The following is a 15444-nucleotide window of genomic DNA, read 5'->3' as shown; positions in this document are numbered from 1 at the left end:
TATGGGAACAGTGTACAGCCACGCTGGCCGGGGAAACGAAATCCTCAGGCAGTGGCAAGAGCGTTACGGCACGGGGCAAGGTAGAAAAAGCCCCGCGCAAGGCAATAGAAAAGCAAGAGACGCAGAGTGCAGCGCATATGTGATTATTAGTTAGACCCGGGCTCGGGGCGGGGGCGGAAACACAGACCGTCCCTGAAGACAGTCCGCCCGGGAGCGGGGACCCAAAGGGGCTCGGCGCATCGCCCCCTTCCCCAGATCAGAGCCCAACCCCCGCTGCGGAAGCCCCTCGAAGAACCCCCGCCGCGAAAAGCCCCCAAAAAACCCCCACCGCGAAACCCCCCCGAGAAACCGCAGCTTCCTCCGTCCCGCCGCCGCCGCCGGTCAGCGATCCGTTGTCAGAGGCGCAGCGGCGTGCAGAGCGCTTCTGGCAGGAGCTGGCAGAAGAAGCCAGAGTTGCAGAAACCGCAGCTTGGGTGAAAACGCTAACCGCGTGGCCATGCTGCCGCTTTGAAAATGGCGCCGGGTGCCGTGGGGAGGGGCGGGGCGCGAGTAATCTCGGCGCGAAAACTCGAGAGCCTCACGATTTCAGGGGCGCGCGTGCGCAGGAGAAAGAGACAGAGAGCGGCACGGAGCGCGGAGCCAATCAGCGGCCGCGCCTGAAGCCGCCACCATATAAGGGAGAAACCACCCCCCGCAGGAGGCGCGGCGAGCCCGGGGGGCGGGAGCGGCCCCACCCCCGCGGGGAGGAGCAAGCTCGGAGCTGAACAAAACGGCACTGAGCCCCGGAAGTGCGCTGGCATTTGACTTCCGGCGCGGAGCCCGGCAACAGCTCTGCCGGCTCGGAGGGGCCGGCGGGAGCCGCCCAGGACCCCGAAACGGAAAAAACGGAACCAGCGCAGTTTAAAACAAAACCGAGTAGAGTTCTAAGCCGCACCGAAAAGTGGTCACAATACGAACCAACCCAGCTTACCAACTGGAGAAAAAGACCCTTTTGGGGCTGCGGGAGAAAAAGGCGTCTCGCCAAGGAATGCAGGTCCCAGCCCCCGGAGACACGGGACGGGGGGGGGGGGAGCGCGCGAGCCGAACTCAGCCTCCTCCCACCGCAAATAACAGCGCCTGTGCCGCAGAGTCAGCAGGGGGCGTCCCAGAGCGGAACCCCTGGGTAGCCCTGGCCATGAAAGTGGGGAGGGAGCCCCTGAGAGTGTGGGGGACGTGCCGCCTCTGTGGCAGTCGGGACCCCCACGTGGCGGGACTCCAGCTTTGGGCAGACACAAGAGCAGACTGCCCGATGTTTCCGCAGGCTCTGCGGCCCCGACACTGGCGGTGCAGAGAGGTCCCTCCAATGAACGGGGTGGGAGGGCTGTCCCGAGCTTGGAAAAGCACCCAATTGGTAGCTATAACGCTGCATACAAAGAAGGGGCCAGAACGGACAGTAGCAGTCCACCCTTACATTTTACAAAACTCTCCACCCCTGATAGGAAGGGACATCCTTGCTATGTCAAGAGTCAGGATTACAAATTTATAATAAGCACCACTGCTGCAGACCCACTGCTGCCAATCAAACCTGACCCCCAAAACAAAACTAATGAGAAGCTGTGAGTCTTGTTTGCAGGACACGCTTGTGAACCATCCCCGTGATGCATACACCCCTGCTCCAGAGAGAAATGACAGACCACCAAGCCGCCAGACAACACCTGAAAATCCCACGGCGGTGAGACCCAGACATGCACAGTGTCTCTGTGCAATTTTGCTATTAGGGCTTGTGGCCGGGGGACAAGCTGACCCAGGCCACTACCCTCATCAGCTATTTAGGTGGGTCGTGCAACATCTATCAAGTGACAAGGTGCTCAAAGAAGTCACCACAGTAAATACCCCATCCTTCGTGTTCCACATAGCCAACCTGTTTAGAAGCTACCTTACTAACCCTAAGCGAAACCAAATCGGACCTGACTAACCCCTATTAGTTTTGCTATAATGTTAAACCCCCTTTTCTACGAAGGCATTGCTTTAGACACCCCCTTCAGTTACTCCACAGCCAGTGCCCCCCACCAGTGCAAGTGGGACACTCCCCGCAGAGGACCAATAAGTGAGTAGTCGCATCCACATCTGAGATGTAAGTTTGCCAGAGACCCAGAGTGAATCCTTATATGTTCCTTGCCAAATTTAATAACTCTATCGATTTCTGTGTTCAAGTTTTAATTGTTCCTAAGGTCTTATATCACTCAGACGAAAAGACATACCACCCTCTCGAGAAACCTGACAGACTCCACAAAAGAAAAATTGACCATCGCAATGCTGCTTGGCCTGGGAGCAGCTGGCACAGCCACGGGTGTCTCAGCCATCGCAACCCAGCAGCACGGATTTTCTCGGCTGCAAATGACCATCGACAAAGACCTGCAGAGGATCGAGAAATCCATCTCCTATCTAGAGAAATCAGTCTCTTCGCTTTCAGAAGTGGTCTTACAAAATAGGCGGGGACTGGACCTGTTGTTCATGCAGCAGGGAGGACTGTGTGCAGCCCTGAAAGAGGAGTGCTGCTTCTACGCAGATCATACGGGAGTCGTTAAAGACTCCATGGCAGAACTCCGAGACAGACTGGCTCAGAGAAAGAGAGACAGAGAAACCCAACAGAGCTGGTTTGAATCCTGGTTCAATCAATCACCCTGGCTCACCACCTTAATTTCCGCCCTGGTAGGTCCACTGGCAATACTGCTTTTAGCTATTACCATAAGACCATGCCTGCTGAACAAACTAGTCTCATTTGTTCAGACCTGTCTGGAAAGGGCAAACGTTCTGTTCATAGGCCACCAACAAATGCTGTAAACCAAAAACTGCGAACACAGTCAGTCGCTAAAGCCTTCAAGACCTGCCTTGAAAAAATTACTCAGGTTTACCAAACCACCCTTTCCTTAACAAGTCACAAGTTTGTACCTCACTCCAGTGCCTATATCTACGACTACCTCATTTTATATATGATAAGGGGAGGGGACATGTGGTAGATAAGGGACAGGCGAACGGAAGACCACGGGATGTGACGGAAAGAGAGAGACCCTTCCCCCTCTCCCTGCCCCACGCTATCCATTAACCCCAGGAGCATGTGACCACACCTGCTCTGGTAACTTTCCACTCCCGACTAACCCTAGAGACCCCACAACCCCCCTCTGACGTAGCAAAGACCCCCAAGACTATTTAAACCCACGAGATGAGATAATAAAGGCTTTTTGACCGTCTGCCACATTGGTATCTGCGTGCGTTGATTAGCCCGAGTAGCCTGGGCGAGACCAGGCTGCCGTGCTGTTCCCTGAACCAGGTCGCTAGTTGCCCTTTACAAAGGCAACAGGGTACCAAGTTTCTGTTAAAAGAAAAACAGACAAGTGAGGCAGGTTCTCTCACTGTGTGTTTTAATAACTTCTCTCTCTTGGTATCAGACCAACCCTGCACAGGCCAAAAATATTCATCCCAGGAGCTGGAACATGAGCAAATAAAACTTTAGGATTGTTTAGTTAAAATCTTTACTCCTGACGGTGTAGCCACTTACTGGGGTTCCTAAAGTAACAATTATGTATTCAGTCATAGGTATCAATCCTTGTCATGATGCCTATCCTAACACCCCAAGACACACACCAGTTGTCAGTGGTGTCCAGAAGAAATTTTGGGTGGATGACAGTTGAAGCATCTCTGCTGCAGTGAACACAACTCGCTGGGTTCTCTCCCTGACTGGAGCTGGGCACAGAGAGGCTGCACAGTTGGAAGCCAGCCAGCGCTAAGGCATCTCCTGCTGCACGTGGCTCTGGTCCAGCTTTGCTGGGTGACTGGCAGAGCTCAGAGAGCTCTTTCCTCTGTGAGCCATCACGAGCATTACCTGCAGCCGTTGACCAGCCCGACAGGCTCTGCGGGATGGAAGCGTAATGCACAGTCAGCTGGATCTCCCCCAGAGGCATCTCAGTCCCGCTGCAAGACATTGCACAAGGCTTTTAAATACAGCCATTGAGCAGCCCACAAGCAGACTAAAACCAGCTTTCAGGGCAGCATCCTCCTCCCTGGCATCCTAATGTTTGCTGTCTAGGAAGCAGCTGGATCACAGAGGTTCCAGAGAAGCCCGATCCCTACCTTCTCTGCAGGTACCTGATTTCATCCCACAACACACACTGCCAAAAAAGCCTCTGTGTGGCCCACTGTAGATGGAGCATCAAAGTACGGGTTAGTGTGTCACACATTCCCTCAAAAATGTCTGTATATGCAAAATGGGACCTTTTTCATATTCCACTCTGCATGTCATTAAAGTGGCTCAAAATCCAAAACATTGTTTAAAAATGGTCTATAAATACATAAATTAAGCCCTATTCAGAGCTAGAAAATTTACCAGTCACCAATTCACCAAATTGCAGCTAGAGCTAAGTTTTATGTTCAGGTTTATATCTACTCTGATGCTGTCTTAAATGAGGTGGATCTTTGTAGTTGATTAAGGATTCCACAAGCTCCATACTGTGCCCCACGAGGGACAAATCCTTCTCTCTATCCTGCCTGACAGAGCAGCCTCACACTGAGCACTGTGGAAAGGACACACACATACAAGCACACCTATCCACAAAAACTTGTTCACAGCATTATCAGTCTTAAAATGTGTTGGATAAACATATTCAGAGCTTTAAGCAGCCACAGGTGCCTATCAAGAGTTTTGGTTATTACAAAAGTGGGATGTTCAGACTTTGAATATCCTGTTGTTAAATGAATGTTGAGAAGCTCTTCAACAATATAAAGCCAATACATGCAGCACTCTTAGGAGAGCCACAGAGTGAATGCTTTCCCTTTTATACCTGCTCTGACAGTGCCCTGTAATTTACTTTGCTGTTGACTGGAATACCTAGGTCAATTCTTTGTAAGGTGACTTGAGACCCAACACCCCAAGTGATTTAGCAGCCTTGAATTCACCTCTATGCACCAGTAACACCTAAACTTTCCCAAGAGTAGAACAATTCAGCTGGAAGAACACCTACTTATGAATGTCCAGATTGCTGCTACTTAATTCAAAGCAGGAAGAATGCAGGGACCCCAGTGAAGTGACACTGGGTGCCACCCTCATTTCCTGCAGGACAGGCAGTGTGGGCATGGCCACTGCTCCACTGGGCAATGCTGATGGTGTGCCATGCTCTGCATTTTGCTTGCCCTCTGCTTCATCAAGGCCAGACACAGTTTCACTTGGTACAGGGGCTCCTGAACTGTCTTTAGTGTACATATCTTCTCCACTGTCCTTTTTTGGCAGAGATTCAAGTGTTGCAGAGTCTTTGCTCATGGGAGGTACTTTTGAGACTTGTGGAGAGGAAAACTTCTGCGGGTTTCCAGCCTTCTCTGTGACATGCACGGGACCTAGCTTGGAGGCATTGACACCAGCCTTGACTCTTTGTGGATCAGGTTCTTCAACATTCAGTGCCTAAAAATCACAAGGGAAGACAGTGAGTGCTGCTCCCACAGCACTAGAGTGAATGCCAGCCTTACCACCCAGAAGGAAATTTCACCACAAAACTGTAACAGCAGGACTCGCCATCAGAGATGAAAGGGGCCCCTGGGATTCACTGTGGTGTTCTCTCCTCTTATCCTACTGTATTTGTACTGAGCAGTATCCAGAGAACGGTGAGGAAACAACTCCGGAGCATCAGTGCTGATTTCCCCAGCTTAGTTTTTCTCAATCCAGCTCTTTATTGTCATGAGAAAATTTTCAGCCATGGCACTGCACTAAGTTTTATTAAGCCTCAGGGATACCCTCTCAACTCCACATACACTCCTAATTTCACTTAAATACCTTGTCACACTTCTACTTTCTACTCAAAAAGCTTTGCTGTGAAGCAAAGCTGCCTTTCTTCATGCCCATCTTTCATCTTTTTTGCCTGGCTACAAATGGATGCTTCTGCAGGGGAAACCGAGTGAATATGGGAAAGAACAACTCACCCGCAATACAAGTTTCATCTTAATGAAGCTGTCTGAACTGGAAAGGTCCAGCTGGAATCTCTGATCCAGAGTCATGTTTGGGTCCTTGAGTAAGTGGGAGAGACATACCACTGAAGTTCCCAGGGCACTGTCCCGCTCCTTTCTTTTATCTGGGGGACAGAAGAAAACAGAAGTTTTTATTAGCTGGCAAACTGGGAAATGCACCACTGGGAATGCAAAAGCAAAGCAAGAAGGTATTTCAGATAGAAACCAAAATTAGCTTATTTGTTTCAGTATGATTACATCCACATGAGTGATGCCATTATTTAAGGAGTGTAACAAGTTAGTACATTTGGAGTAAAAATCCCATCTCTAACTATGCAGAGAAAGAATTGCTTTAGCAGAAAAAATCATGCCCTGAGATTTACTTGATTTTCCTAGCTCACTTTGGGGGCAATGTCTTAAGCAGCTGAGATGGCAGCTGGTCTAAATCTTTAGATGTATTTTAGGTAATAGTTTGTTTAGCCTATTTAACCTCAATACATCTTCCAAGTTCAATTCCTTTCTGTATCCAAGTGACCAGCCACAGAACTAACTGTGGCTACAATGCTGCTGATGAGAGACAGGGTTGCTTAACGAGTCAGAACACAGAGGTGAAGAGGTAGGGCTCTGGTTGAGAATCATGAAGGCTGCAATTTCTGACACCAAGATATTGATGTCATTGCTACACTTAGAACTGTATGAAATGTCCTTTGCACTTTGCAGACAGAAACATCCCACATTTTGAACTAAGATGCTAGCACATTACATGATGCTAGAACAAGGGTAGATACCAAAAAGGAAGAAACCACCACCACCTAATACAGAATTGTCTGTGCAACATATTCCACCTTTTAGTAGGAGGAACCCAGCATGTGCAATCCCACACAGAAACAATCAGCACTGAGCTCCATAGGAGAGTTTCTTCCTATAAATGTGCAGTTGCTCTTCAAAAGGAAAGGCTTTTCTCTCACCTCAATGTGGAGTGACTAGGAATGAGCACTGTGGACAAAGAAAGTGAAAGCCTGACCCCACGTGGGATCTTTGCTGAAATTGCAGGTCTGCAACAAGAACATGTGTTAGCTTAGTCTCTGACAAGCAAAGAATCCATTACATTGATCACCAGAGAGGGCCATGGTGATCCTCAGTGATGCTACACCCCAGCTGTATAGAGAGAGTGGAAATTCCAGGCCAAAAGCATATGGAAGTGAAGTCTCTGGCAAAACCAGAACAAGTCCTTTGGGGCGTGGAAATGCCAAAGAACAAGTCTGGTGAGGTGCAGTTGGCCCCACCAGCGCTGCCTGGACCAGCAGCCTGCCTCACCTGCAGCGAGGCACCCCTCCCTCCCTCCCACCTTCCCACCCAGGGAGAGCCACAGCACTGCTTCCAGCCTGCAGCACTCTGAGCTAGCTCCCAAAGCTGCAGTGAGCTGACAGGCAAGGGCAGGAAAGCTGGAGGGGCAGTTTCAGGGGTGTAGAACTGTGGGAAGAGTAGGAGGGCACAGCTTCAGCACCATCCACTTCAAAGAGGAAAGAGCATGGAAAGCACCCACGGGGACTGTGCCTGCTCTGTAAACCAGCTGTACATGCCAGGCCATGAGTGCTGGCAGCAAGTGGAAAGGGGCAGGGAAAACCTGGAATCCTGACCTAGCTTAGGAGAGGCAGGTAATGTGGTAGGGAAAAGGAAAGCCACAAAAGGTAAAAATTCAAGTAGAACCCAATTTCTGGGTGGAGCAGGTGGAAGGAACAAAGTAAAATAGGGGCCAGTCCTGTATGCTCGTGTGTGGCCATCAGGATTCATTCTTATTGCTGGGAGTACAAAAGAACAAAGGGCTCATCCACATCCAGCTGCAGGATGGTGAACATGGCAGCTACTGGGAGGGCAGAGCTCAGCTGTTGCTCATACTCATGAGGCAAAAGTAATTTTTAAATAATGAAAAAGGAACTGCAAGTGGAGGAGATGCAGATCCATCTTGTCTGGGTTTAAAAACAAAATGAAACCAAACAAAACAAAACAGTAAAACTGTGATACATAGGAGCCAGGAAAGACTCTGAGGAAGGAATAACAGCCAGATTGATGCAAGTGACAACCTGCTCTGAAAAAACATGAGCTGGACTGGAGATTTATAGAACTAGATTGTCTGGGCCAACATAAACTTGGACACAGGCATGGAACTACACGTGTACAGCAGACACCCTCCACCACCACACCTCGGTGACACAGTGGTCCCACTCCCAGGCTCTGCAGCTATCACTATGAGTACAGCCCTTCACATCAACTTCCCAAGACGTCCTTTCCTTCCTAGGGGACACCTGGGGACGGTCACCCATAAGATGGAAAGTATCTAATGAAAGCAGAAGAATTAAACAGCCTCACCTTACTCTTCTGGGTCTTGTTCCCAACTGTGAGCAGGACAAAGGAGGAAGGTTCTCATTCCATCTTCTGTCATTTAATACAAGGAAGAAAGAAGAAGGCAATAAAAGACATTAAGAAATTTATAGCTTTCAGGAAGCAATATCAAACCGCTCTTACATGAAGTAAGTAGCTGGAAAGCTGAAAGTATTTTCTGGATGTGGGACCTCTGAGGAGTGTAGCACACAGGAAAGCCTCCAGCAATAACACAGTACAGTCTTACCCTCCACCATCAAGAGTACACATTTAAGCCAAAGTTTTATGTATTTAGATTTCAACAGGTGAGCAGTTAAAAATTTGTCAGAAGCTGGGAGGAAGACAGCAGAGCTGAAGGCTCAGTGAGAAATCTTGATCTTTCCTGACTGAACTAGGACTCTCAGAATTGGTTTCCAAGGCTCACAACTTGCTCCAAAACAGCTGGAAGTGAGTCCTTGGCATCAAATAACAATTCCTGTCTGGAAGCAGCAATACTGAATCTCTTGCACCTCTTTGCACTAATGCTATAGAAGTTAAGGCTGATAATCTGGTCTTAGTACAACACTACATACAAAGTGCACACAGTGAGGTCCAGAATTAAGGCTTATTGATTGTGATGTATATCACAGTGCTGGTAACTCATATAAATTGTAAAGATGCTATTTAAGAGAGGAGCTACTTGGAGAGAATAGGAAGCTTTATCCATAGCTCAGAGCTTTACTTGTGAGTAGCCTGCTCAAGAAAAAAGGGAGAAAGACATTCTTCCCTATACCTGCCATTTACATCATAGTAGCCAAATGCAGTATTTGGGGGGAGAAGTAAACAGCAGCTGCGAGAGAGAATGTATGAATGACAGAGAGGCCCCTGAATCCCTCTAAAGCCAAGGGGGGAGGAATCTGGTCAGGTCTCCAGTGGACCGGAAAGGTACAACAAATGACCATATTCCTTCCTCCCTGCTCAACGTCAAGCTGGAACAGCTCAGCAAGGGAAGAAAGAGCAGCAGCAGCAGCAAGGATATTAGGACTTAGTCTGATGTCTGGAGGCTCTCTTTTGTGTAAGAAAGACAAATACACACTCACAAGCAAACATTTCCATGTTGCATTCCCACTTTGGCCTCTTAGACTTTCACGGGGGTGGGCTTTCAATCACCATTTTGAAACCCTGCTCACTTAGATTCTGACAGTGGAGGGATTATTTCTTTTTAACCACCACCAGTTTCAATTCCTATGATACCACATAATCCAGAAGTTAGTTTTGCAAGTGTAGGAGAAGAATATAAATTTTACCTTGAGGTACTTGTTATTTTTTGTCTTCTTTGTTCCACATTCACCATTTGAATACTCAAAGTGGTTTTTCTGAATTGGTGAAAGAGTATTTAAAACAATTAATTTGTTGTTTTTTTAAAAAGGAGGTTAGGAGTGAAGGCTGCTGCATGGGAATTGTACTTACAGGAAGGTTGAAGGCACTGTCCAAGTAGACAATCAGAATTGCTGTAGACAGACCCTTCTTATCCTGTAAAGGCAGGGAAAGACAAAACAAACCAAAACACAAAGTAGTCATGATCACCCACCAAGGACAATGCAAAGCATAGCAAAATTCCAAGGGCAGCTTCTGAAAATTATGCAGCTCTCTGTCTTTTTCATGCAATTTAGAGGATGCCCATAAACAGGTAAAGCATGTGGATATTTCCAACCTGTAGCAGCACCAGACAGGCACCCTGGCATTGCTTGTAGAGTGCTGGGCTGCAGGATGAAAGTCACAGTAAGGTCAGATCATTTCTTCCCTCAGCAAACAGGCTTCACCAAACTTTATCTGCAGCTTTGTACAAAACATTTGGTACACACGGGACACAAAGTGTCAACAAGATACCCCACTTCTGGTTCAGTATAATCTCAGGGCTCTCTGGGGTTACTAGCCTGGTTGTAAAAATTTTTGTAGTGACTACATTAGTATTATCTTTTTGTGAAAATACCACAGTGCAAGTGTGCAAGGAATCTTTAAGTACAAAGAAACACTGTAGTAGCAGAGGAGAAGCACAAATGAGTGCATGTAGACATACACCACCAGCCACATTTAGAAATAAGCTGAGATCTTTACCTCATCAACAGTTCTGTCATTCATTACATCCACTAGGCTTATCAGCAAGCTGAAATGAAAAAAAGCAAACATTTCAATATTGAGGTATACAGCATAAACCACCAAAAAAAGCCCACTCTCAAGTCTGTTCCAAATAACAGCTTCTCCACATTACCTCTGTATGGGTGTGCAGGAACACACTTAGACTCCTGAAGTCTCCCCCTTGAAATATTTCCAAAACCAAAATAAACTTGAAGTAAATCTCAACTAACTATCACTTCTAATGGCTTCCCAGGATTCCCTGCAGGAGTGTAACCTTTTTCAACATTAGCTGCACTAGGAACTACTTATGTGGTATTAATACCTGGGCAAAGGGAATCACTTCCAACAGTATTAAATTTCCAGTATGGGTAATTCAGGTGTCCCACAGCAGAGGCTACTGGACCCTGATCAAAGGTCTTGCAAATTTACCTGCCCATAAAGTCATCTTTATCTGGATCTTCATCGTACAAATCCACTTCTAAGTCCTGACCAGGCACTTCATGAACAACAAACTGGAGGAGAAAGAGGTATTCATTAAAACTAAAAAGCATTCATGTACACATATTCAGGCTCAGGCTGTGGACAAGAACATGACACTTGACAACTGTCAAACACATTAAGGACATTCACTGTTCTTTCTTATGGTTAAATGCATAACAAATACAATCGATTATAGGTGAAAATGTTTCACATTGTTTGCTTGGTTTTGAGCTACAAGTTAAACCCCTCAAACTGGTATCCCTAATAAGCAGAGAGGAACCAATGCTAGAGCAGCCTGCAGCTGCACAGATTGATGCATTGATTGATATTTAAAACAATGCTTTGCACCTCCTCCAAAAACCCACACATGTAAATCAGACCAACCTGAATGACATTTCAAGTTTACAATGTAAATTTGAACTTGGTTAAGGGACACAAATGCCTGAAGCAAGAAACAAGGAAGTCCACTTGCCCCAGTGCAATCAGCTAAGAGAAGGTCCTGCAAGCACAGGGATGTAAATAGCTGTGTATCCTACAGATGGAAAGATCAAAAGGTTCAGTACCTCAAATGTCTCATTCCAAATGGGATTAAGATCTCGGGAGACTGTTTTGCTTTGATACTGCACGGTGCCAACGCGGAGGAGAGAGTACGGGTCAGACTTTCCCCCTGATGGCACCAAGGAAATTGTCTTTCTGGACAAGGTTTTCAGCTTCTAACAGATGAACCCTTATTACTCCCTGGATGAAATAAGATACAGAATTGGTCATGAAAATGCAGTCTTTGGATAATTATAATATGCTACTTCCTAAAACTGTTTATTTCAGGCAGCAAGGGTAGTCACCATGACAGTTCTGCAAAGGCACATTGTTTGATTCAGTACATTTCCAATGACAGTTGTAATAAAGCACTTTTTCCAGCATTTGCCTAGAGGGGAAAAAAAGCCCCCTTAAAGAGATGTAAAATTCAATCTAGATAACTGTATAGGAAATATTATTGGATTTATTTTTAAATCAGAAATATACATTTGCACACAGCATTACAGCCACAGTCAAATCAAGTGTAAAGATCAACTGAAGGAGGAATTAAGCACTCACTGGAAGGTTCTTATTTTATTACACAGGAGCCATTCCACTTCACTTTAGTGATGCAAGTTTGCAACAGGGAACAGGCCTTTGTCACTCATTTATATTTATCCTCATTAGTAAGTGCATTAGGTATTTGATGGATGAAGGAGATTGAAAACCTGGACATGTTGAGTATTTAGGAAATTTTTTTACTGTAGCAAAGATATGTCATCCTTCAAGTTCCTTATTTACACCTCTTCACAGCATTAGTAAAAATATTAAATAGCATGACACTCACTGCTTATGTATTTATCCTCTCATTTGCATGTACCACAGATCTGCAGTTACAGACTAAAGGTTTAATTGGTAAATGAGCTCTGAGTACAAAGGACATGTAGAGAAGGTAGGAACTCCCACTGCCTGTGTCTCTCCCTCCCAAATTATGAACTATCCAACACTGCTTTTATATTTCTGAAATACTACCTACTGAAAGCCCACAATTCAGGTTGAAAGAGCTGATGCAGCATCCAAAGACACTAAGGGATGCACCCACATGGTGGCAGCTGCACACTCAGGTAGATAAACACCATGTCACTGAAAAAACAACTCACGTGGGGGACAGGGAACCTCAAGTGGGCAATGTTCATGTTCTTTTTTAGAGGCACTGTGATCCTGTTGGGTAGAACCAGCCGTGCAGCAATGAAGTCTTGAATTAGTGAGTCTGACACTACACTGCAGGTGGGAAAAAAAGGCAACCTCAATCTCCACAATCAGTCACAACTTAGAATGGAAAAGTGAGGGACAGCAGAAGAAATGGACATTGCAAAGTGAGTGGTGTGGCCTAGCTCCCCCCAAAGTATTGTCAAGCATTAGAACCGGACACCCAGGGAAATGGTGGAGTCACCATCCCTGGAAGCATTGAAAAGACCTGTAAAAGTGCTTAGGCACACAGCTTAGTGATGGGCTTGGCAGTGTTAGCTTAATGGTTGGACTAGGTGATCTATAAAGATCTTTTCCAAAGTTTATGACTGTATGAAAGAGCTGCAGAGTGGCCATTCAACTTCAATTCAGTGGTGCAGGTTTGCAATATGGAGCATCCCTGTTGCACGGTGTGAGTTTGGCTCATCATTGTAAACGATGAATGGGAGCTTAGGCTGTGTGAAATCTTTATGCACACACCCAAACGTGTCAAACTCAAGTGCCTTCCTTCTGGGTTTCCTTAGGAATGACACCAGAGATGGACACGGAGAGAGGGGAATCTGGGAGTTTCAGCATTTTACAGGGGGCTCAAGGCCTTGAGCTAGTTTGTTTTTAGACTTAGAAATGGCCACAGCAGACATTGCTGCCTACTCTTGGCCACCTATTGAGGCCTTTTCACAAAATTGAAGCAGATAGACACGATTCAAAAAAAAAAAAAAAAAAGGCCAAGCTAATTTCTCAGATGGGGTTCTGGATCTTGGCGGAATTTGCATTAAGAAGGAAAATTTTGTTTGAAGTACCTGGAGATCACATCGGCTGAATTGAAGGCACTATTTTGGAGTTCAAGGAACTTTCCAGGCTAATTACAACTTGCTCATTTTTAGCTTTTCAGTTTAAATCTTTGCTTTACAGCTGCTCTTTTTGTATATCACAGATGTCCTCTCAAGTACTCTCCAGGTGATTAATGAGAGGATTTTAACACATCACTACAACCTGGCATGAGCAAAAAACAATATTAAGAGGAAAACGCAAGAGCACCAATTATCTGAAAGACTTGTTCTCTTGCTAGAGCTAGTACTTAAAAGGGTATGACTGTGGAACAAAATTGTCCCAATTCACAGAGGAGGCTGGATTCACAAATAAAGAACATAAGGAAAGTCTTCTACTCCAAATGGCAAACCAGGAACATTGGTCAGGCTCTTGGTTTTCCTGTAAAAAAAAACCAAAAAACAAACCCACAGGAATGTCACAGAATTGTCCCATCTCTCAAGTCTTAGGATACACCAGCTAAACACAGTTTGTATGTGAGGACAGTTGACTGCATCCAGTTTCTTTGCTATCTTAAGTGAGCCAAATTCATTTGACAGGGAGGGCTCTTGTTCAACCTGTACTTCAGCCCAATCATGGTCAGGCATGCTTTGCTCCCAGCTTTCATTGCACTGCTGAGGAACTAGCAAAGGTTTCTGTGTGCAAATCCCTGTGGAGAAGCAGGCAGTAAAAATTTAGGACACCAAATTTGCACTTAATTATATGAGAGGCTGTAGGCTGGAATACCTACAAGACTTCTCCCTGCAAGGATTAGGGAAACCAAGTTAGAAAAGAACAGATTAATCACTCTGATAAAAACTGGAGCTCTCAGGCTAAACTGCAAGGCAAAAGGCCACTCAGGCCTCAAACTAAGAGAAAAAGGAAGCTTCCTCTCATTCAACATCAAAGGCCTTCAGAGGATCTTTAATACATAAACTGGCACCTAAAGTAGCCAGGCTCTTCTTATGAGTCTGCAAACCATGAGCTACAGGGGAGCAGAGAGGAACAGAAGTGTCTGCATTTGCAGTGAAAGGGAGAAAGGCAATGGCTGTGTAACCCCATGTATTTTCCTCTTGTGCAACAGAATTTTTTCCTTACACAAAAGAACAAGGACAAACTGAATCCCCAGTCTGGTAAAACAGTTTGAAACAATACTGAAACCTAATAAGATTTTCATCCTCACTGTGCAAATTTTATGTATGTAGTACTAACTCAAGAGACAGTAGAGAAGAGCTACACCTAAAAGGTGAGCAGATTACATAGAAAGAGAACTTTTCTCTTTATAAATCTGGTGAAGTTCTCTTTATCATGGACTATACTTGAGTTTGTCAGGGGGGCTGCAACTCTGTTATACCTTGCCTTTTTACACTTTACTGTAAATAAAAACAAGCAGACTGCCATTTCTAAACCTACTTCATCTACCTTTGCAAATAACTGGCACATGGGAAACATAAGGGCTTGTTTTTTAGTTTCTAAGTAATTGCTATTTGTGGGATTTACTATATCCATCCAAAATGTAACGAAGCGATTGAAACAGATTTGACAGAATGTAAAAAGAACGCTTCTCAGGTTTTGCCACAGCCAGATACAATGGGATGAACAATCTGCACAACAACTTGCACACAATGCTCTCAACAACAGCTTTGATGGTTACTCAAGAACTACATCCCAGCTTCCAGAGGTTTTCAAATAATAAAGTAAAGCAAAGTAGACACTCACTTAATCCCTGGGACATCCAGAAGGTTGCTCATGCCTGCCCAGTTGATTTCCAAATGCTACAACAAGACCAGGGAGAAAATATTATACGGGTTTATTAAAATTTATTTCAAAATAAATTTAGACTTTAAAAGGGTAAGGCTTCTAGAACAAAACCAAATGTCCAAAGGAAGGAAATCCTACACCACCAATTGCATCTGTATGTTA

General features: G+C 45.6%; 1 protein-coding gene and 1 long non-coding RNA gene across 2 annotated transcripts; both read right to left on the bottom strand.

Moving 5' to 3' along the window:
- Positions 1–3891: 3891 nt before the first annotated feature.
- On the bottom strand, positions 3892–6198 carry LOC140680259 (extended synaptotagmin-3-like; the record flags this gene model as incomplete). The annotated part of the gene is made up of 2 exons (XM_072931855.1): positions 3892–5431; positions 5947–6198. Coding segments are annotated over 2 exons (690 nt in total), but the record flags the coding sequence as incomplete, so codon positions are not given.
- A 4152-nt stretch (positions 6199–10350) lies between these two features.
- LOC115496060 (uncharacterized) lies at positions 10351–11985 on the bottom strand. The gene is made up of 3 exons (XR_012056936.1): positions 11514–11985; positions 10900–10982; positions 10351–10498 (listed from the first exon to the last, which is right to left on the bottom strand). It is a non-coding gene; the product is annotated as an uncharacterized lncRNA (long non-coding RNA).
- Between the last annotated feature and the right edge of the window lie 3459 nt (positions 11986–15444).

This window comes from Taeniopygia guttata, chromosome 7 (genome assembly GCF_048771995.1).
Source record: "Taeniopygia guttata chromosome 7, bTaeGut7.mat, whole genome shotgun sequence".
NCBI classification, from domain to species: Eukaryota; Metazoa; Chordata; class Aves; order Passeriformes; family Estrildidae; genus Taeniopygia; species Taeniopygia guttata.
Note: the sequence above shows the minus strand (reverse complement) of the source record. Positions and strands in the feature narration are given on the sequence as shown.